This window comes from Pelodiscus sinensis, chromosome 8 (assembly GCF_052426305.1).
Source record: "Pelodiscus sinensis isolate ZL-2025 chromosome 8, ASM5242630v1, whole genome shotgun sequence".
Lineage (NCBI taxonomy): Eukaryota > Metazoa > Chordata > Testudines > Trionychidae > Pelodiscus > Pelodiscus sinensis.
This window is the reverse complement of record NC_143059.1, coordinates 10,767,442-10,788,623: the sequence shown is the minus strand read 5'-3', so window position 1 is coordinate 10,788,623 and position 21,182 is coordinate 10,767,442. Positions and strand designations below refer to the sequence as shown.

Genomic DNA, 21,182 nt, shown 5'->3' with positions numbered 1-21,182 from the left:
TATCAATGGAACTACTCATCGAATAAGTTACTATTTGGCATGAGTGGAAGCATCAGTCTGGCTTTAGATAAGTAGTAGTAGGTTATTTACTAGAAAGGATCCAAACAGAGCAAAAGAATTCACTAGAACTTCAGGAAATTTAACATTTTCCATGCCACTGCATTTTGCAGTAGTCTGATTATTAAATAAAAGAATCTCAAGTTTTCCAAACAATTTGCATTAGACAGATTTGAAATGAAGACTTCAACTTAAAAAGAAATCCACCGTGCTAAAAGGGAGCAATGTTGAAAAAACAAGCCAAAAAAAGTATTTTCTTGCCATTCATAGGATTACTTTAAGCAAAATGAGCTCTTTGGGAAAGCAACAATCTTCTACCCTCTGTTTGGACGGCACCTACCACTTTGGAACCCTATTGATTCATGGTTGGGCTGCAGGTTCTACCATAATAACCATAAATACAATAATAATATTTGATATGGTTTATGGGTAGCAGAATATAACCCAAAATATCATTGCAAAAATCAATCCTTTCTTAATTTTTTCTTTAACTTAAAAAATTAATTGCCGAGTTTTATACCAATTGGGAGGTTTTGGTTAAAAGGAAAAATTATTCAAAGAAAATTCGGACCCACTCAGCTGCGAATCTAATATTGGAAATTTAACTGGGTTCACCTGCATTTCAGCAGAATTGTACAAGAAATCGTTTCCCAGCTAGAATTTAGAGGAAGTATGGTTTGTGGTTGAGGCATAAGATTTGGACTCTGGAGACCTGGTCTCTGTGTGTAACTCTTCAACAGATTTCCTGTGGGACCTTGAAAAGTCATTTCAGTTTCCCCATCTTGAACATGAGGATAAAAATAGCCTCGTCACAGAGGCAAGGCAAGGCTGAGCTTATTAGTATCAGTGCTAGAGAAGAAGAAAGAGGGTTTTGTTTTTCTCGCACGTGGTCTGCAAGATCTCATGGGGGTCTACCTGTGGGTGCAGCTTTGGTGATGAGACACGATGGCTAAGCCCCTCAGCTGGACAGCAGCCAAAAGAGGCCCAGAGTGCCTGAGCTTACAGTACCTTGCACTGGTGGAAAGTCAGCGTAAAATGCTGCCACTGCACTTCAGAACAAGACAAAGTGGTTTTACGAGGGAAGCTAAATCTGTCTGGGACTTGGGGCATCTTGGGATGGGGTCTGGTGAATTTCTAGAAGTCTGGTGAATCCAGCCCTCATTTATCCTTACGCCATTCCTATACTGAGCATGCTCATAGATTAGTAATAATACCCAGTGTTTACCTCGGGGTGGGCATTAAAACAGCAGCCGTTTGCCAGAGTTAGCCCCTGGTAGGCCACTGCCGCTGTATTTACCCATATCTCTGCAGGTCTGGGTAATTGCAGCTCCGGCTGGCCGTGCATTGCTGTTCCCAGCCAATGGGAGTTGCAGGAAGCAGTGTCCTGATCCATGCCACTTCCTGCAATGCCCATTGGCCATGAACGGAGATCCACAGTCAACAGGAGCTCATATCTGAGGTGGCGCAGGTAAATGTAGTGGTAGCTTGCCAGGGGCTGACCTGAGGAACCAGTGCAGGCCAGTATTTACCCACCCCTGGTTTACACACTACTTTCCATCTGCAGCTTTCGAGGCACCTGACAGAGAGAGTGCTATCATCCTCACCCCTATTTTACAGATTCAGAAACTGAGGCACAGAGGTGAAGTGACTTGGCCAAGATCACCCAGCAGACCTGTAGCAGAGCTGGCAGTAGACCCCAGCTCTCCTAAGTCAGAGTCCAGTGCTTTGTGCACAAGGTAAGGCTGTTAAGAGCCGGGTAATTCATTAATTGTGTAGTCAATAGAATTTTTATCAAGTACACAATCAGCTGATAAGTGAAGAAGCGCTCAGTCCCAGCTCGCTCTGGGGCCAGGACCTATCCCCGCTGCAACTCTGCAATTTAAATGTAGTAAGAGGCAGGAGCACAGGCATCCCGGCTCTTAGTACATTTAAACTGCAGAGCCAAAGCGGGGGTTGGTCCCGGACTGAGCGTGAGTCGAGACTGAGCATGCCTAGTTCAGTCCCAGCTTGTGCCGGGTTCGGGACCTACCCTCACTGCAGTTTAAATGTACTAAGAGCTGGGTTGCCTGCATGCCTGGCTCCTAGTACATTTAAACTGCAGTGGGGATAGGTCCTGGACCGGGCACAAGTCAGGATTGAGCCGGGCTGCCTGCCCAGCTGGAGCAGCCTCTGTCTGCAACCTACCTGGGCCCTCCACAAGCAGAGGCGGCTTCGCGGCAGCCTCCCTTCACTACTCTTCCCTTCCCTCACTGCTGTCTCTATCAGGTGGGCAGGGGGCAAGCAGCAGTGTGGAGATGTGCTTAGGTGGTGCAGAGATGGTGCCTAGGCTTATCGATTAGTCAACTACTCACATCCCTAGCACAAGGTCACACTGCCTCTCACTTTGTTTCCTACAACTCCAGGCAGTGGGCCTAATTTATGACATTTCCGGGTCTGGCCATCTAGCTTTTGTAGCAGTGTTTTTCAGCCACATCTCCCAATGGTCTTTGCTATTTCTAACTGTGTACTCCAAAAATAGGGAATCATTTAAAAATTTGGTCGCTAATGTATGAGACTCTGCTGGCCCATGTGGACAATGGGAATAATAAGGCGTATGTTTTTTGCACGTGGCCTTTGAGAAAATAATTGCATGCATTGAGAACTTTGCATAAGGACTGCTACACGGACGATGTTTGAATTCTAGCTGCTCCTCATCTTTGAGCAAATCCCTTGGGTCTGCATTTTCAAGTTTCCACTCATTTTGGGGTGCTGGATACCTCTACTGCCTGAGCAACAAACTCGTCCAGCAAACACTGGCAGAGTCAGAAGGAACAGAAGCCAGAAGTCATGATTGTTGTTTTATCTACTAGACAACACCTTCTCCTACTTCCCCACTTCAATCCCTACATTATAGTTACAGCAATTTCAATAGAAGTGAAATTGTGTGTCTTTTCTGATCTGCCTTAAAACTACTATGGGTTGAACCTCTCTAGTTCAGCACCCTGGAGGCCTGACCGGTGCTGAACTGGAGAATTTGGTAGACCGTGGGAGGTCAATATTGTCTAGTAGTATTACCAACACTTCTGCTGCTTACTGGGCTGTTGGAGGACATTTAGGGGTAAATGAGAGCTAACTAACAGCACAGAACACAGATGGGTGGCTGTAAACAAACTGGCTGTAAACAGGATGGGTGGCTGTAAATAAACTTTGTGGGACTGCAGGAAACTTGGCTACATCCATGGTAAGTAGACATCGGGCTAACAAAAATCATTCAGACCACGGATGTTGCCACACCAGCGAGTGCCCGATTAGAGAGTTTCAACCTCTTCTATTTTTCTTTTAAGTAGCCTTCCCAGCAAATTTACCCCTCCTCTTTTGACAAAAAGTTAGGTGGTGATTTCCTAGCTGATGCATCGCAATACATGTGTCCACAGGGGAGAGTATGTGAGCCCTGTATTTTTGCTTACAGATCTCTGCTTTTATGGAAGAAGTGATGCCATTTTCCCAAACTGAACTGTGCTTGCTCCACTTTCCCGCGCATTTCAAAACAGTTCAGAGCAGGAAAAGCCAACCCTTTATCTTCTGCTTGTAGGGTTCATTGTAGTCACTCCTTTTAAAACGTTATTTTGCCATATCCAGCCTGACCCAGCACCCTTTTCATTTCCTGTGATTGTTAACAATTCACTTTTGTACAGAGGCTCTGTAATTGAGGGCTTCCTGGCTTTCCATGATGTTCTTTTGTACCAACCTTACTTTTCCACATTTCAAGTCTGAGATTTTTTCTTCTGGCATACTGAATGCTCGTCGAAGGCAATAACACTCTTTCCTACATGGAGAAGAGTCTTTAAGAGACTTGCCCCCTATCTTGCTGCATTTCCCTGGAAACTGGCTCTCCTTTCCTTCTCTGTCAGTTTCACCACTTGCTTCTGCTAGGGAGCAACTGCAGTTTTCCCAGGGAGGGACTGCAGCCTTTTCCTCTCTGTTGCCAGCTTCCTGGCTTGATAAGCTCCACTTATTCCTGCACAGGTTACCGGTTAGCCTTATTGCCAGATATGTTTCAGACACTAAAGAGTGAAGGTGCATGGAGAATGAACTGTCCTGTCACCTTTACAGGTGAGATCATGCTCAGGAGAACTTACACTGCTGCAGCTTGTGCTATTTCCAGTGCCCCACTGGTGCCAGCACTCATATTTGGCATTTTTCCATAAGCTCCAGCTCCTGGAGTCATGTGATTATGTGATTTAAGGAAAAAGCGCTGAGGTAAAGTTTCTGGCCCTCAGGTGTGCAGAGGAAAGTTAGAAGGTTTGATCCACGAAGGGTCCAAAAACAGAAGGCAAATGAAGATGCCGTCCCTGTGACACTGGCTGACTCAGTGCCAACTCATGCCATGGTCCCCAGGTCCCTACTGAATACTGACGAATACACAGCTGAAATCAGTCTGCCTCGTCTGAATGTTAAAATAGGTATTAGAATTACAAGAGTGTGTTTAGCATTTGACTTTACCACATTCAGCAATTGACAAGCATTCCATAATCTCACACTTAACATCTGTAGTCCATAATATATGGTAGTACTTGAGTGTTTGAATTGCAAGCCTCTGAAACTGATGAGAGAGAGAGAAAGATTATCTAGTGTAAAGCTCTGATCACCAAGAGAAGGTGTTTTGTCTGGCCAATGAGGAAGTCTCAGTAACATCAGACAGTCTAGAATGGAACGTTAAAGAGGACGAAAGACTATTGTTTACTTCCCTCCATCTCCTGTGAAGATGGGTCTTGAGAAGAAATCTTCTCATCAGCTGAGTTTGCAGTTCAGAGCAGAAGGGAGGAACCAAATCTTTCTGCTGCTTGGATTAGGATAGGGGAGATTTATTAGACATAAGAAAACAATCCAAAGTGCTCAGCCTGGGGTAGCCCTAAAAGATGTTTAGAGCTGGTTTATCATAGCAGCTTTTATAGTTTGGAAATGTAAGAATGTAACTCAGTTGTGGTGGTATGTTTTCCGGCTATAGCCTTGCAAATAACTCTCTAATTTCCTTTTCCTATATAATAAGTCTTTAGATAGTTTATAAGACCGGTGACAGGCATTGTCTTTGTTGTGACGTCGAAAGATCTAGGGTAAGTGGCTGGTCTTTTGGGACTGGAAGTAATCTGAATATTTGCTGTGATCCTTGGTGTAAGGGACCCTCTAGCATGAAGATACTCTGAAAGGGGGCGAGGGGTCGGTGAGACCAATCAGAGTAGCTAAAGGGACAGTCTGTGAGACTCTGGTTAAAGTTGGTGTAGTGTTCAAGGAGTTTCACTTGATAACTGTTTGGTGAAATCAAAGGCCAGGTCTACACTAGACGCGGTAGCTCGGCTTAAGGTATGCAATTCCAGCTACATAGATTACATAGCTGGAATTGGCTCACCTTACGCCAAGCTTAGTGGCATCCCCACAGCGGGAGGCTGACAGGAACAAATGCTTCTGCCCGCTTCCCTTACTCCTGGCAAGAACAGGAGTATCGGACACTGGTGAGGGCGCCCTCTGAGTTCGATTTAGCAAGTCTTAACCAGACTCACTAAATCAAACTCCGGAAGATCAGTCGCGGCAGTGTTGATTTTCCATGGAGCGAAGATGTGCCCAAAGTAGTGCCCTCAGAGCTCATTTGTGGTTTATGCCCTGCTGCCTTGCAGTCTGCCCTGGTGCTGGTACTCATGCTCTTTGATTTAAAACAAACAGGAGTTGTGGGAATGTTTTAGGGAGGAGAGGCTCTGAATCTTATGATTTCTGTGGGCTTTCTGGTAAGCCAGCCATTCCCTCAATAAGATTAACTCAGTCTGAGTCCCCTGAGAAGTGGACACCTTTCACCAGATCTCAGTTCAGTTACAGTAACAATAACAATAAGACCTGTAACGGGGAGGGGGGGCTGGGTACATATTTATTTTAATTTGATGAATGCTGAGCCTTCCAGGCTAAAAATAGTTGCTGCTAAGATTTTTTGCAAAATGTCCTTGTGTCTCCTGGGAAAATCTATGCTAGGAAAGCTGGGAATTTGGGCCAAAAGTATATATTCCCAGTCTTAGAAAAGGTACATAACAATGGACTACTGCTTTTACCCTCAGGAAAGCAGGAAGACCTGTTCCATGGGGGAGCAAAGGGAGCACAGCCAAGCTTTCTTCCATTTTTGCTTCAGGAAATTAAGTCCCTAGACCCGCTATGAGAGACTCCCAGAGTCCCTCGTGACTTCAGTGGAATGCCTCCTGCATTTATGTCATTGGAGAATTGGGCTTGAGTCACTTCTCTTCCCTCCCCCTTGTGTTTTAGTTAAGTGCTTTTATATTGTGCTACTGCAGTTGTCATGGAAGTTTTGGGTAGGCCAGGAAACCAGAATTCCCATTCTCAATAGTAAATGAGGATTAAATGATTGGGCCCAAACTCGCTGAAGTTCTGCACACAGAGCACCTATTAACATCAATGCCAGGATTGGGCCCGTTTTTGGTCCTAGAAACAAATACCCTTTTGACTTGCACAAGGACAGTGCCTACAAACCTCAGAATGAGCTGAGAGTGTCTCCATGGCAAAGAATCCTGACTAGAATCCCGAATCCAAAGATTCTAGAATCCTGACTCCCAATCAGTAGCTCCACCCCCTTTTCCTCTGCCAATTTCAACACCCAGGGCAATGCTGACGTTTTGAAATCTCTTTCTGTTCTGAATCAGAATGAAAAGTGGACCTGTAAAAACGTCTTGGCCAAGGTGAACTCCGAATTTTTTTTTTAGATAATGTCAAAATGACATGATATTAAATCTATACAATTTTTCAATGGAATATAGCTAAATGAGAAAGTTATATGAAGCATTGTTTCTTTATTGTAATGAGTTTAAATGATTCATTTAGAGCAGGGGTGGGGAGCATAAGGCCTGGGGACCAGATGTGGACCCTGGCTTGCCTGGATCTAGCTCCTGAGACTCAGGGCACCTCTACTGCATTGGGGAGCTTGCGCTGCCACTCCATCCCCCACCCCTCCATAGGGCTGGAGCACACAAAATTCACTAGCCTGGGACCCTCTAGGCTCTGGTATGCAAGGTGAACGTGGGAAGTGTCTCTCTCCTTCTTAGTCAGGGACCCCCAACTGATTTTTCTGTGGGTCAGCAGCCCACCCAATCCAAAAAAGATTCCCCAGCCCTGATTCAGAGATTTTCTTCTATTGACAACTGTGTAGAAATAAACACATTCCTGAAAAAACATGTAGATTAACAAAACTATATTTTTCAACAAAACATTTTTCTGAGCATTTATAACTAATGGGTCAAAGCCAGCTCTGTACTCACTTTGTGTTTATTTTGTGTTTAAATGACCGTAGCAGGGGGAAACACATAATATGTCTGGCTTCTCTGGATTTACACCAGCCTGGAGCAGAGCAGAAGAGGTCTAATGCATGTATTTATTCACACACATTTGCAAGCTGTAGGGATTTCAAGATGTCCAAGGCAGAATATGAACATTTGAAAAACCGGAGCTCGCATTGGAGCAGAAAAGCCAGCTTCACTACAAAGAAATGCTTGTGCCTCTTTAATTACCCTTCTTCACCTATAGGTGGATTTTTCCACTCAAGCTGTTTCAGAAATGAGGCTGTGAGCCTGGGAAGAGATTTCTGTGTTTGTCTTTGCACAGCAGACGCTGGCTCTGTTATGTGGCTGGAGTTTGATTCTAATGATTTCCTTAGTTTATTCTCCCTTATACCTCAGGGAAGGAAGAGGTGATCCTCCTGAAAATTCATATAATTGCTTTTATTTGATTTTTATTAAACCTCACTCAAGGATAATATGATGGCTTTCTTTATTATCTTGCTCATCTCTATGGCATTTTAAAATTTGCTTTTATAACAGCCTCCTGAGCCAAAGATCTAATTCAAGGATTGTAGCAGGGATGGCAAGAACTGGAAGTTGTGTGTGTGTGTATGGGGGGAGGGTTGTTTTGCATGTCAAAACCTTTGTAACAGGGACACCAATTATCATGCCCACTTTGTATATCAAAATAGCCTTGCTCCTTTGCAAGCTCCTCTAGCCACACTATTTTGCCATTTACCTAATGCTTTCCACACATATTAGGAATCTGCTTTGCCTGTTTGCAGCCTCTCTCCTCTTCTGTGGAGGCAAGACAGATATGTCCTTACCTAACTCTGTGCCAGAACACCAAAGGGGATGTAGGATATGCCAGGGGACTTCCCTGAAGTATGCAAGGGCCATAGGGTTGCCAATGTTGTATTTTAAAAATGAGGCATTTTTCTTAGCATTCTGTCGCAATCCCTTCTAATGGTGCCATTAATAAATAATACTAAACCATACTCACCTACTTTTGCCAGGTGTATTTCTTCCTGCTTTTTGCAGCATTCAGCCACTGCCCATCTGCAGAGAAGAAAAAAATTAGGGACATTCTCTTTAATAAAAGGACTGGAGGTATCTGGAGGCCGGTTGTGACTGAGTTTGTTTCCCATGTTTCAGAGGGGTAGCCGAGTTAGTCTGTAACAGGAAAAACTTAAATAACAACAAATAGTCTGGTAACACTTTATAGACTAACAAAACATGTAGATGGTATCATGAGCTTTTGTGGGCACAGCCCACTTTTTCAGATGACCGGAGTGTTGGAAGTCCAGATCCAAGAATAAATAAGGGAAGGAGGGTATGAGGGAAGAAAAAAATTGTAGAGTGGGGGGAAGATGACATTGCGTAGATAAGTTTCAAAGGGATAGCCAAACCAGTCTGTAACAGGAAAAACTTAAAAAACAACAAATAGTCTATTAGCCCCTCAAAGACTAAATAGTTAAAAGAGGCTGATAAGAATCATTAGTTTGCACTAGGAAAGGAAGAGTTGTTTCCCATGCATCTCAACAATATGCTGCCCATTCCACAGGACTCATGGGAAAACCAGGATAGGGTCCAAACATTTAATCCTCATAACAGCCCTCTGAGGTTGGTAAATACTATTATCCACATTTTACATGTGGGAAACTGAGGCAGAAAGGGACAATAACTAGCCCAAGGTCACTCAAGTCAGTGGCAGAGCCAAGACTAAGAACATGCCATATGCCTAACACCAAACGACAACCCTTCAAAATAACTTTTGGCTACATCTATACGACAGCACTTACAGTGGCACTGATACAGCTGTAGTACTTGTGGTGAAGACGCTCTAAGCCGAGAGGTGAAAACTCTCCCGTCAGCTTAATAACTCCTGCCTGTGCAAGAAATGTAGCTATGTTGCGGCCTAGATTGGCACTTAGGTCAGTATATCTTATATTGCTCAGGGGAATGTGGATTATTCACATCCCTGAGCAATGTAACCTGTAATGTAGAAAAGATCTAAGTACCTTCCTCATCACTTATGAAACAATCACCACACAATCTAGTTGGAGAGAGATTATGAATGACACTGAGAAGATCTGTCTAACTAGGCAGACACAAGATGGGTGAGGAAATACCTATTATTGGACCAACTTCTGTTAGTAAGGCTACGTCTACATTGTACAATTTGAGCTATGCAAGTTGCATATCTTATTTCAATCTTATTTTGAAATTGCTCATTTCGTAATTTGGCGCTGTCTATACAGCGCCAAATTTCAAAATAACCTGCTCTTCTGAAATGTTCCTTATTCCTCGTAGAATGAGGTTTACAGGGATGTTGGAATAGTGAGTCTGAAATAACGGGCTTGCTGTTAAGATGCAGGATAGCTATTTCGGGATACTCCGGTATCCCAAAATAGCGTTGCAGTGTAGATGTAGCCTTAGAGAAAAGCTTTCTAATTACATAGAGCTCTCTCCTTCAGGTCTGGGAAAGTTTGTTGTGTTTCTTTTGAGGAGGGAATGAAGTTATTTTGGAAGCTTGGGTATTCCTTTTTGTTATGCTTGATTCCAGCTGGCACTGTTCTTTTCTCTTTACTCTTAGCTTTCCCTGGAATAAATCCTTATCTATGGGTCTTTGATTCCATGCAAAAATATCATAGACTACTGTAGTCATAGGAGTTGTCTTACAGTTTATGTTTCTGCTCCCTAGGTAGGAACACAGACTGTAAATAACTTAACATTTTTAGTCACCAAGCCTTGGAGAGGGAGGAATAAGGAAATATTTGGCTTTTTAGAAGTGAGGAAGTGTATGTATGAGTAGTCAACAAACCCAAAGTTGGGTTTTCATTGACTTTATTCTGAGATCTCGGAATACATCAGATCCAGAATATGCAATGGAGAGCTCTACTTGTATTGGACAATAGAATTTTTCCATTCTTCATATCTCACCTCTAACATGGGACTAACCATGAGTTTTCTGTTATTTTGGTAAGTGCAGTTGGTCCAGGTTATTACCATACATAGAAGTAGGGACAACAAAGAAGTATTCAAAAATACCGAGGCTGTGTCTACACTGGGCCACTTATTCCAGAAAAGCAGCTGCTTTTCCGGAATAACTTGCCAGCTGTCTACACTGGCCGCTTGCTAATGTAAAATTGTCAGTGTTTTTCTGGAAAAACTATGCTGCTCCCGTTCGGGCAAAAGTCCTTTTCTGGAAAAACTGTTCTGGAAAAGGGCCAGTGTAGACAGCACAGTAGTCTTTTCCGCCAAAAAACCCCGATCGCGAAAATGACGATCGGGGCTTTTATCCGGAAAAGCACGTCTACATTGGCCACGGACGCTTTTCCAGAAAAAGTGCTTTTCCAGAAAAGCATCCTGCCAATGTAGACGCGCTTTTTCCGGAAATACTTATAACGGAAAACTGTTCCGTTTTAAGCATTTCCGGAAAAGGGTGCCAGTGTAGACGTAGCCAAAAGGTTCTTTAAGGGGATGAACAAATGCCAGTGAGGAATGAATCTTAGAAGGGGTTCAAATCTGTATCCAAAATAAATGTATTTTCTTTGCACTCCTCAATCATCTGCAAGTGCCTCAGAAGCAGGTTTTTAGAGAGTATTTTAGCACCTTCACTGCTCCCAAGGGTGGTGGAAGATGAACATTTTTCTATTTTCTTTCCTTCCCACCAGCTCAGCATATGCCTGAGCTTGAAGCTATTTTCCATTTAGGTTGAGGGAGAATGTTCAGGTGTGTATCACTGAGGAAAAATAGTAAGAGGTCAACATGTCTCCATCAGGAGCTTTTTAATGACCAATCAAAAAGGAATCCTACAAAAAAAAGTGGAAGCATGGATGAATTGCTAAGGAGAGTCCAAAAGAATAACGCTAGCACATCAGAATAAAGTCAGATAAGACCATCCAGTGAGGGCCACAAAGGCAAGGAGAAGAGATTCTATAGATTAGGAGCAGCAGAAAGATATAGGAAAATGTAGATTCTCTACTTAGTGGGGAAGGAGAACTAATAACAGATTATATCAAGAGGGCGGAAGAGCTGAATTTACAAAGGTGATAAGCTTCTCCACCCAATTAAATACTAACAAAGGAGAAGGAATGCAACCCAAATAGGGAAAGAACAGGCTAGAGAATACTGTATTTAGGATATGTATTCCAGTTGGCAGGACCTGTAGAACTTCACCCCAGGGTACTTAAGGAATTAGCTGAAACCATCTTGGAACCATTAGCAGTTATTTTTGAGAACAAATGGAGGACAGGGGAGGCCCCAGAGGACTGGAGAAGAGCAGGCATCATACCTGTCTTTAAGAAGGTCATATATAGACTAGTCAACCTGGAAGATATTGGAAAAGTTATTAAACAGTTTGTAAGCACCTAGAGGATAAATAGGTCTATAAAAGCCAGCATGGATTTGTCATGAACAAATCATGCCAAATCAACCCAATTTTTTCTTTGGCAGTTTTACTGGCCTGGTGGATGGGAGAAGCAGTAGCCGGGATATAGCTGGACGTTCACAAGGTTTTGTGACATAGTCCCACGTAACATTCTTCTGAGCAAACTAGGGAAATGTGGGCTAGATGAAATCACTACAAGGTTAAGTGACTAAAAGGCCACACTCCAAGTAGTTATCAATGGCTAGTTATCAAACCAGGAGGGTTGTGATACTTCCCCAGGGCTACAAGGCCCCTCCCCACTGTCTGCCCTTAGTGTGAAAGAGTCTCATCTGTACCTACTGTGGATCATTTCCCTGAAAACACTGCCTTCCAAGTCTCCTTTGACTGCGCTTCTTCTGTGCGGGTTAGCGATAGGCACTCACCCACCTGAGTTCTCATCTTTGCAGGATCCACCCCTCTTCCGTGGAATGCCCACAGTGCTCGTAGATCTGCTATTGCCAAAGGCACAGTACACACAAACTTGTAAGATTCAACTCACGATCGCCACATAACACACACAAACGTTGTGATTTTTATCTTATATACAGTGAAAACAACCAGCTTGTTATTCAACAGAGACTTGAGTGATAGCGAGTTAGAACATCGACACAGGTAGTTATATATAAAACAAAAGCATAACATTTCTAGAAAGTATGTAACTAACAAGGTTTCCCCTGTCTTCTGCAAGATAACTTACCCAAAGTCCTTCCCTTAGCATTTGCAATCAGTTTCGCTGAGATCGTTTCTCATAGGACCTAGCCCGGTGGCAGCTTGTCTTCATTAACTGGAAGAACCAGGCTGTACCTCTGTACCCCTTAGTTATTCCCCCCAAAGCTCATTGTCCATATTTATAAACACAGCTCTGCCCTGCAGATTTTTTTCTTCCCGTAATTTTCCACTCTTTGAGGATTTCGCAATCCTTCCTCAGCATTTGGCTCAGACTCTACATGGAGGCCCACTGTGTACCATACAATACTTATTTTACATGTAAACAGTCAGATAAACAAACAAACATTTCTTGCCCCAAACAAGAAACTGTACAACCAGATCAAAATGCCCAAATTTAACTCCCCAGCAAGCTTCAGGCTTCTTAGCATGTTTTCTTGTGGCAGCTGAGCTCCATGTGGAGAGAGGAGAGTGTAGTTTGTGTTAGTTTTCTGGTCTATGTAAAAGGAAGAAAAGCAGGACACAATTCATTCCCTTGTATTTAAAGAGGACCATAAGAAAAAAAAATGTTATGCCATGGTTCTGAATACGGTGTGGAACACCGATATATGTGCATTGTTGCTCTCTGTTGAGTGGACTCAGTACAGCTCAGCTGTGTTAGCGACACTCTACTGCTAATAGAGACTGGAGAATCTTTTTTAATTTAAAGCTTGGTTTACACCTATGTTTTGAAGCTGAAAGATTCAAATTCTGTTTCTGAGTGTCCATTTCCTGTGATGTAGCTATTATCACGAAGTTCGTAGAAGCTCACAGATATGTTAAAATAAGCCAACTGTGACTGATGAAGGATTTTATGTCTCTACTGGAATGTCGAATATAAAAAAGGCTTTGTGGAATGCTGGAGAAAAGGAGGTAGGTCCAGAAGTTAAAATAGGAAAAGAGCAAGTTAAAAATTACTTAGAGAAATTAGATGTCTTCAAGTCACCAAGTCCTGATGACGTGCATCCTAGAATACTCAAGCTGACTAAGGAGGTATCTGAGTCATTATCTATCATCTTTGAAAAGTCATGGAAGAAGGGAGAAATTCCAGAAGACTGGACAAGGACAAATATAGTGCCCATTATACAAAGGGAAATGAGGAAAACTCAGGAAACTACAGACCAGTCAGCTTAACTTCTGCACCAGGAAAGATAATGGAGCAAATAATTAAGGAGTTCATGTGCAAACATCTGGAAGATAATAAGATGATAAATAACAGTCAGCATGGAATTGTAAAGAACCAATCTGATAGCTTTGATAGCATAACAAGCCTTGGGCTCAGGGAGAAGCAGTAGATGCGGCATACCTGGACTTTAGTAAAGCGTTTGATATAGTCTTGCATGACCTTATCAGTAAACTAGGGAAATGCAACTTAGATGGGGCTACTATAAGGTGGGTATATAATTGGTTAAAAAACTGTTCTTAGAGAGTAGTTATCAATGGTTCACAGTCATGCTGGAAGGGCATAAGAAATGGAGTTCCGTAGGGATCACTTTTGGGACCGGTTCTGTTCAATATTTTCATCAGTGTTTTAGATAATAGCACTGAGAGTATGCTTATAAACCTGTGGATGATACCAAACTGGGAAGAGTTGCAAATGCTTTGGAGGATAGGATTAAAATTTAAAATGATTTGGACTGACTGGAGAAATGGTCTGAGGTAAATAGGATAAACTTCAATAAGGACAAATACAAAGTACTTTCCTAAGGAAGAAATAATCAATTTCACACATACAAAATGGGAAGTAACTGTCTGGAAAGGAATATTGCAGAAAGCAATCTGGGGGGTCATAGTGGACCACGAACTAAATATGAATGCACAGTGTGACACTGTTGCAAAGGAAGCAAACATGATTCTGGGAGGCATTAACAGGAGTGTTGTGAGCTAGACATCAGAAGTCATTCTTCTGCTCTGCTCTGCGCTGATTAGGCCTCAGTTGGAGTATTGTGTCCAGTTCTGGGTACCACATTTCAGGAAAAATGGGGAGAAATTGGAAAAGGCCCAGAGAAGAGCAACAAGAATGATTAAAGGTCTAGAAAACATGACCCATGAGGGAAGACTGAAAGAACTGGTTTGTTTAGTTTGGAAAAGAGAACACAAAGGAGACATGATAGCAGCTTTCAAAGGGTATTACCAGGAGAAATCATTCTCCTTAGCCTCTGATAACAGGACAAAAAGCAATAAGCAATGGGCTTGAATTGCAGCAAGGGAAGTTTAGGTGGGTAGTAGAAAAAACTTCCTGTCAGGGTGATTAAGTACTGTAATAAATTGCTTAAGGAAATTGTGGAATCTCCACTATTGGAGATAGTTAAGAGCAGGTTAGAAAAACACCTGTCAGAGATGGTCTAGACAGGTCCTGCCATGAGTGCAGGAGACTGGACTTCATGACCTCTCAAGATCCCTTCCAATTTTATGATAAGTAGTACAGCTGGGAAATGTGTACACGACAGAGGGAGACCAAAAGACAGAGGGAGACCAAAACTGCCGGTGTCTATCTTCCAGGGTTCGAATTTGCAGTCTAATTAAGACAACTAATTCCAAGTGATAGGGGCACACCGGTTGAAGCTGGCAGCCCTGTTTTTATGAGGAGTAAGGGAAGTCGAAGGGAGAGTGCTCTGCCTTCGACTTCCTGTGGTGTAGACAGCACCAAAAGCCAAGTTAAGCTATTTCGACTTCAGCTACGCAATTAATGTAGCTGAAGCTACATATCTTAATTTGACTTTGTCCTGTAGTGTAGATGTGCCTTTGTTGAGCACAGGTGTCATGGGCATTCACAGATGAAGGCCCTTCAGTCATGAAGGCACTTCCAATAGCTACCTGAAACCTGTGATTGTGTAGGAGGCATGCTGCTTTAATACCTGCAGCCAGGCACTGGATTAAGATTGAAAGAGTAAAGAGAAGGAATGAACATGGCAGCAGACAAAAAAGAGTGTTTATGTACCCCCAGCTACTTTATCATCAACCTCTCAGACTTCCCATGAGGGAAAGGGCAGCTATTTCATGCCACATGTACGTATGGAGCTTGCTCTCAGTCCTCTCTTGTCAGATATATTAATGGCAAAAACGAGAAACCAGTGGTGCCTTTCAATTGCAGTCAAACCCAAAGGCTCCTATTGAGATCGATTACCCATAATACTGAGCATTGTATGAACACCAAAGGGAGAGAACCCCTACCCAAAAGGTCTTACTGCAAGGCCTTGGGCAAGTCATTTCACCTCACTGTGACTCTATTTGCCCTCCAATCCTTTGTCTTGTCCATTCAGACTGCAAGCAATTTGAGGCAGGGACTGGTATTTAATGTATGTTTGTACAGCAACTAGCTCAAAGAGCCTACTCTTGAGTGGGACATCTAGGTGTTGTTTTAGACATCTGCTATATAGTTGAGAGAATTTGTCTGTGCATGCATCTGTCTGGTTGTTCAATAACTCCTAAACAGTAGGAGCTAGGCCCAGCACATTTGGTATGCTGCTTCCTCTTATCATATCTCAAGGCAAGGTCAGGGTGTGGTTGTATCTGGAAAGTGGGATGTGCCTGGAATTGGATTGCTTCTTATAAAACTATATGGAAAAGAAACAAAATCACCAGAAAGGTGAAAGGGGCTGGCAGGGGGCATGTCCCCTCCCCGGCTGGCACTGCCCCGCCCTTAAGTCTTCCACTTCCCAGGTGCCCTTTACAGAGGGCAGGGGAGTTGAACCCCCCCCCCCCATAGGTACAGGAACATTGTTGGCTGTTTGCCTTCATCAGTGAGCAAGGGAAAAGTGCATAGTTTGCTGCATTCCTCACTTTGTCTGGGGAGTGCAGGGGGCAGACGAACCTGGACCTGCCCAAACCAGGAGATATGCACCCCTCCTCCAGCTGTGCCTACTGAGGCTGCGATAGCCATAGAGAAGTGTTACTCACCTGGCACCAAACTGCTACAATAAGAGAAGTGTGGGGTAGTCCCCTCTACCCCAGGCAACCTGCATCATGAACTTTTCAGCCCCAGCTCCACCTCAGAGCAATGATTTAAATGAAGCACGTACATTTTCATTTCATTTTCCAAAAAACAAAAATGAATTGAATTAATGGCCCAAACAAATTTTGTACGTGGGTAGGTAGGTGGGTAGGAAGGAAGGATCACATGATCATAAAAATGTAGATCTCAAAGTGACCTCGAGAAATAATCTAGGGTAACAAGAAAACATTCTAGAAATATATTAGAAGCCAGAGAAAGACCAAGGACAAGGTAGGCTCATGACTCAATGAAGAGGGAAAAACAGGAACACAAAGTGTGGAAATGGCTAAGGTGATTAATGTCTTCTTTTTTCGCTTTTCACCAAGGAGATTCGTGGTGATTGGATTGCTACAACTGTGAATGCTGGAGAAAAGAAGGTTGGTTCAGAAGTTAAAATGGGAAAAGAACAAGTTAAAATTACTTAGAGAAGTTAGATGTTGTCAAGTCACCTGGACCTGATGAAATGCATCCTAGAATACTTGAGCTGACTGAGGAGGTATCTGAGTCATTAACTATCATCTTTGAAAAGTCATGGAAGAAGGGAGAGATTCCAGAAGACTGGAAAAGGGCAAATATAGTGCCCATCTATACAAAGGGAAACAAGGACAACTCAGGAAATAACAGACCAGTCAGCTTAACTTCTATGCCAGGAAGATAATGGAGCAAATAATTAAGGAATCCTTCTGCAAATATCTGGAAGGTACTATTAGGCAGTTACATAACTAGTTGGATAAGTCTTCTCAGAGAGTAGTTACCAATGGTTCACAGTCATGCTGGAAAGGCATAACGAGTAGGATTCTGCAGGGATCACTTGGCACTGGTTCTGTTCAATAGCTTCATCAGTTATTTAGATGTTGGCATAGAGAGTACACTTATTAAGTTTGCAGATGATACCAAGCTGGGAGAGGTTGCAAGTGCTTTGGAGGATAGAGCCATAATTCAAAATTATCTGGACAAACGGGAGAAAGGGTGTGAGGTAAATAGGATAAAGTTGAATAAGGACAAATGTAAAGCACTTTACATAGGGAGGAACAATCAGTTGTACACATACAGAATGGGAAGTGACAATCTAGGAAGGAGTACTGCAGAAAGAGATCTAGGGGTCATAGTGGACCACAAGCTAAATATGAGGCAGTGTGGTATTGTAGGGGGGAACAAAGCAAACATAATTCTGGGATGTATTAACAGGAGTGTTGTAAGTAAGACACGAGTAGTAATTCTGCTCTACTCTGCACTGATTAGGCCCCAGTCAGAGTATTGTGTCCAATTCTGAGCAACACATTTCAGGAAAGATGGGGAGAAATTTTAGAAGGTCCAGGGAAGAGCAACAAAAATGATTAAAGCACAAGAAAACATGATTTATGAGGAAAGACTGTGTAGTCTGGAAAAGAGAAGATGGAGAGGGGACATGAGAGCAGCTTTCAACTACCTAAACGAGTGTTACAAAGAGGATCAAGAAAAAATATTCTCCTTAGCCTCTGATAATAGGACAGGAAGTAATGGGCTTAAATTGCAGCAAGGAAGATTTAGATTAGACATTAGGTAAATTTCCTAATTGTCACAGTGGTTAAACATTGGAATAAATTGCCTAGGAAGGTTGTGGAATCTCCATCATTGGAGCTATTTAAGAGCAGGTTAGATAAATATCTATCAGGGATGATTTAGATGGCGTTTGGTTCTGCCATGAGGGCAGGGGACTAGACTTGATGACCTCTCAAGGTTCCTTTCAGTTCTAGTATTCAATGATTGTATGATTCTAGTCCAGCCTCTTATGATGAGGCAAGGCCAAGTAAATTTAGGCCATCCCTGACAGGGCTTTGGTTTTGAGATGTTGTCTTTGTTTCTCCCAAAATACAGGCAAATAATTTAGGAGAAGTGGTGAAGAATGATACATGTCCACTGTTCTGGAAGGGGGAATTGAAGAGGGCAGAATGTAACTACCCAACCTGGAATTCAGCTAAGACATCGGGACTATCATCTGCCAGGCTTGCAAAAAAATGTAGATTTGATACCACAAGGTTAACATTCACTCTGACCAGGGAGTATGCTCTTTGCAGAATACGTGGAAGAAGTCATAAGAGAAAGTTACCTGAACTGTGATTGTGCATAAGCATTACTCTTCTGTAACCACGTTCCAGTGCCATCATTAATTTAATCACATGGTTACATTTCAAGCCCTGCTTATATTTGATAATAATGGGGTTCTGTGATTTCTTTTTATCCTGTGGTCAAGATAACATCCTATGTAGCTGTGGGAATTAGCACAGATATATGAGCACAGTGACTTCTTTTGGGTGCCATGGAGATGTTAACAAAGCAGTCAGAAGGTCTGAAAAATGGCTAACTCCAGAAATGAGGAGCTGTTTTTATGATTTCATGGAGACCAGACTGCTTGTCCCTTTCACAACTGCTGTATCATCCATCTTGTTTTCTGTCATTCCCCTAAGTACTGCCCCCAAGCAATAAAAAAAAAAAATCTTCACACTTGTACAGTGCTTTTCAAGCACTGAGCTTACAGTTGAACAAACTTTAATGTATTGAGCCTCGTAACACTCCTGAGTGGCAGGATAAAAGATCTACAGCAATGGCTACACCTGCTCCTGAAATGCAGGAGATGTTTAACAGCACTCAGTCACAATAGAGATGTGAGAAATAGTGTAGTCTTTTGAAACACTGAAAGGGGAAGGTAGGTGAGAATTCAATTACGGTCCTAACATTTTTATTCAAGATGGAACCTGACACCCTAGCCTTATAAAAATGCCATGTATTATGTAGGGCAGAGTTTATGCAGGGCATGCGTTTAAGACAGTGGTGGCGCTCAATCCATGGCCCAATCAGCACACAGATGCGGCCCATGTGACACACTGAGGGCCATAGAGGTAGTATATATATTGTGTGTCTGCGGCCCACATGACACAGAAAGCTGTGTCACAACGGTTGAGAACCACTGGTGTAAGACCATCCCTGCCCAGTCTATACCAAAGGAAGTCTCTAACAAGTGTAGCCTTTTATATTCTGCAAATAGGTTACTGACCCATCCAGAAGAGAACCAGACTCCCCAGAAAATAATCTACTAACCACAACAACTGAACGAGGCAAGTTCAGACAAGGCAAAAGTTGCCACCCTTGTTACCGTTTCCTAAGAGTAAGCTACCAGCAAAGCAGCTAGGTCTTCATGAGGTCCTGGGGAAGGTTTGCCCTCTCGCCTATGAAATCTATGCTAGACAGAGTAATGAAGCAGCTGTCATAGCATGTCACCTTCCGAGATGAGGAAAAGGAGCGAGCTCCTTCTCTTACTGACAGCAAAGGCATATTTTCCTTTAGTCATTATCAGCAGCGCTGCCACTTTTGATTATGAATGCTGTGAGATTGAGTCTCAGCAGGGAGAGACTAGAATTCATATCGCAAATACACCCTGAACTCGCAGTTTTTTCCCCTCTCAGATTGAGACGTTTGATCCCAAGGTTACGCACAATACTTCTCCTCTCAACTTCAAATGGAAGTTTGTGCATCCAAGGGCAAAAATTAGGTTCCTCCCAGAACTTTAGACACAGAGCTGCCTTGTCTTACAATTCTTCTCCTGCTATCTTTCCCACTCTTGGTTTGCTGCTCTGGAAAAAATCTGGTATGAAATTCATCAGTGCAAGTATAAACCTGGTGATAAAAATCCCCAAGTCCTGACTACACTATGTCTCCCTACTGTTATTTTACCCGTGGAGCCACACTGGTAATGAATTCTACGTTCAGTTTGTCAGAGTGAACACACCCTAGAAGTATCACTTGTTCTCTGTTCAAATGTGAGAGAGTTAAAAATAGTATTGGATTTTTGAGATCGTACCCAGAACAATAATTATGTATTAGAGCCAGTTTAAAGCGATGCATGAGTGAGCCAAAAAAGTGTCCCTGTTATTCAGTGAAGGGATTTATCATTTGCCTCATTCCTTTATCTCCCAGTAAATATCATTGAAAAGAAAGATGGTATACATCAATACAAATTCCATGGATAGTAATGTTAACTGATCAAAGAGAAAAAGGCTGCTGCTACTTTGCATAATCAGTGCAGGTCAGTTGATACCTACTTAAATGGATATTTCAATCAGGTGTGGACAGAGGACTTGTCTTCATGAAGAAACTGAGGAACCCCCACAATATAATTACAGTAGTACAGCTATGCAATTATACCTCCCCATGTGGACGCTCCATTCTGGAATCGGTGACTTCCTTTGATGTAGTTCATTGCTATAGAGTAGCTTCCAGCTGGGTTATCCTCAGGCTGCGGCCTGACAGGTACACTTGTCTCCATTTTCCCTTTGAAATTTTTGAGAGGAATTGTTGCTCTGCGGTGTCTACAAAATGTAGCACTTCATAGGAATAAAATAGTTTGCATTTGCCACTGAAAGAGACAACATTCCTTAATGTAATGAACAAAGTAGAACAAAAAGTTACAACACAGCAGATTTCTAATCCCACTGAAATGTCACTGTTCTCAGGTCATTCACCCAAGTGTCCTTAACCATCCTGTCCTGGCACCTTTAGTCCCTATGCCAGGGACCCTCTCTACAGGACTCCTACCTGAGAGTTTCAAGACCCATTTCTCTCCAGGGAGTTTTCCACAGAACCATTTCATTTCCCCAGGCCTCCTTGCCTGTGGGTCCTATGCCTGCTTGTGGGGATCTCAGCCCCTTGC

At 42.8% G+C, this 21,182-nt stretch overlaps 1 protein-coding gene across 2 annotated transcripts in view; it reads left to right on the top strand.

Moving 5' to 3' along the window:
- LOC149523973 (uncharacterized) overlaps positions 1–20,378 on the top strand; it is a 32,999-nt gene extending 12,621 nt beyond the window's left edge. For both annotated transcript variants that reach the window (XM_089780050.1, XM_089780051.1), the window contains exons 2-3: positions 16,822–16,872; positions 18,353–20,378. In XM_089780050.1, the coding sequence (XP_089636176.1) occupies positions 16,822–16,872; positions 18,353–18,595 (294 nt within the window). In that variant the 3' untranslated portion in view covers positions 18,596–20,378. The remainder of the gene's footprint in view (positions 1–16,821; positions 16,873–18,352) is intronic.
- The last annotated feature ends 804 nt before the right edge of the window (positions 20,379–21,182 follow it).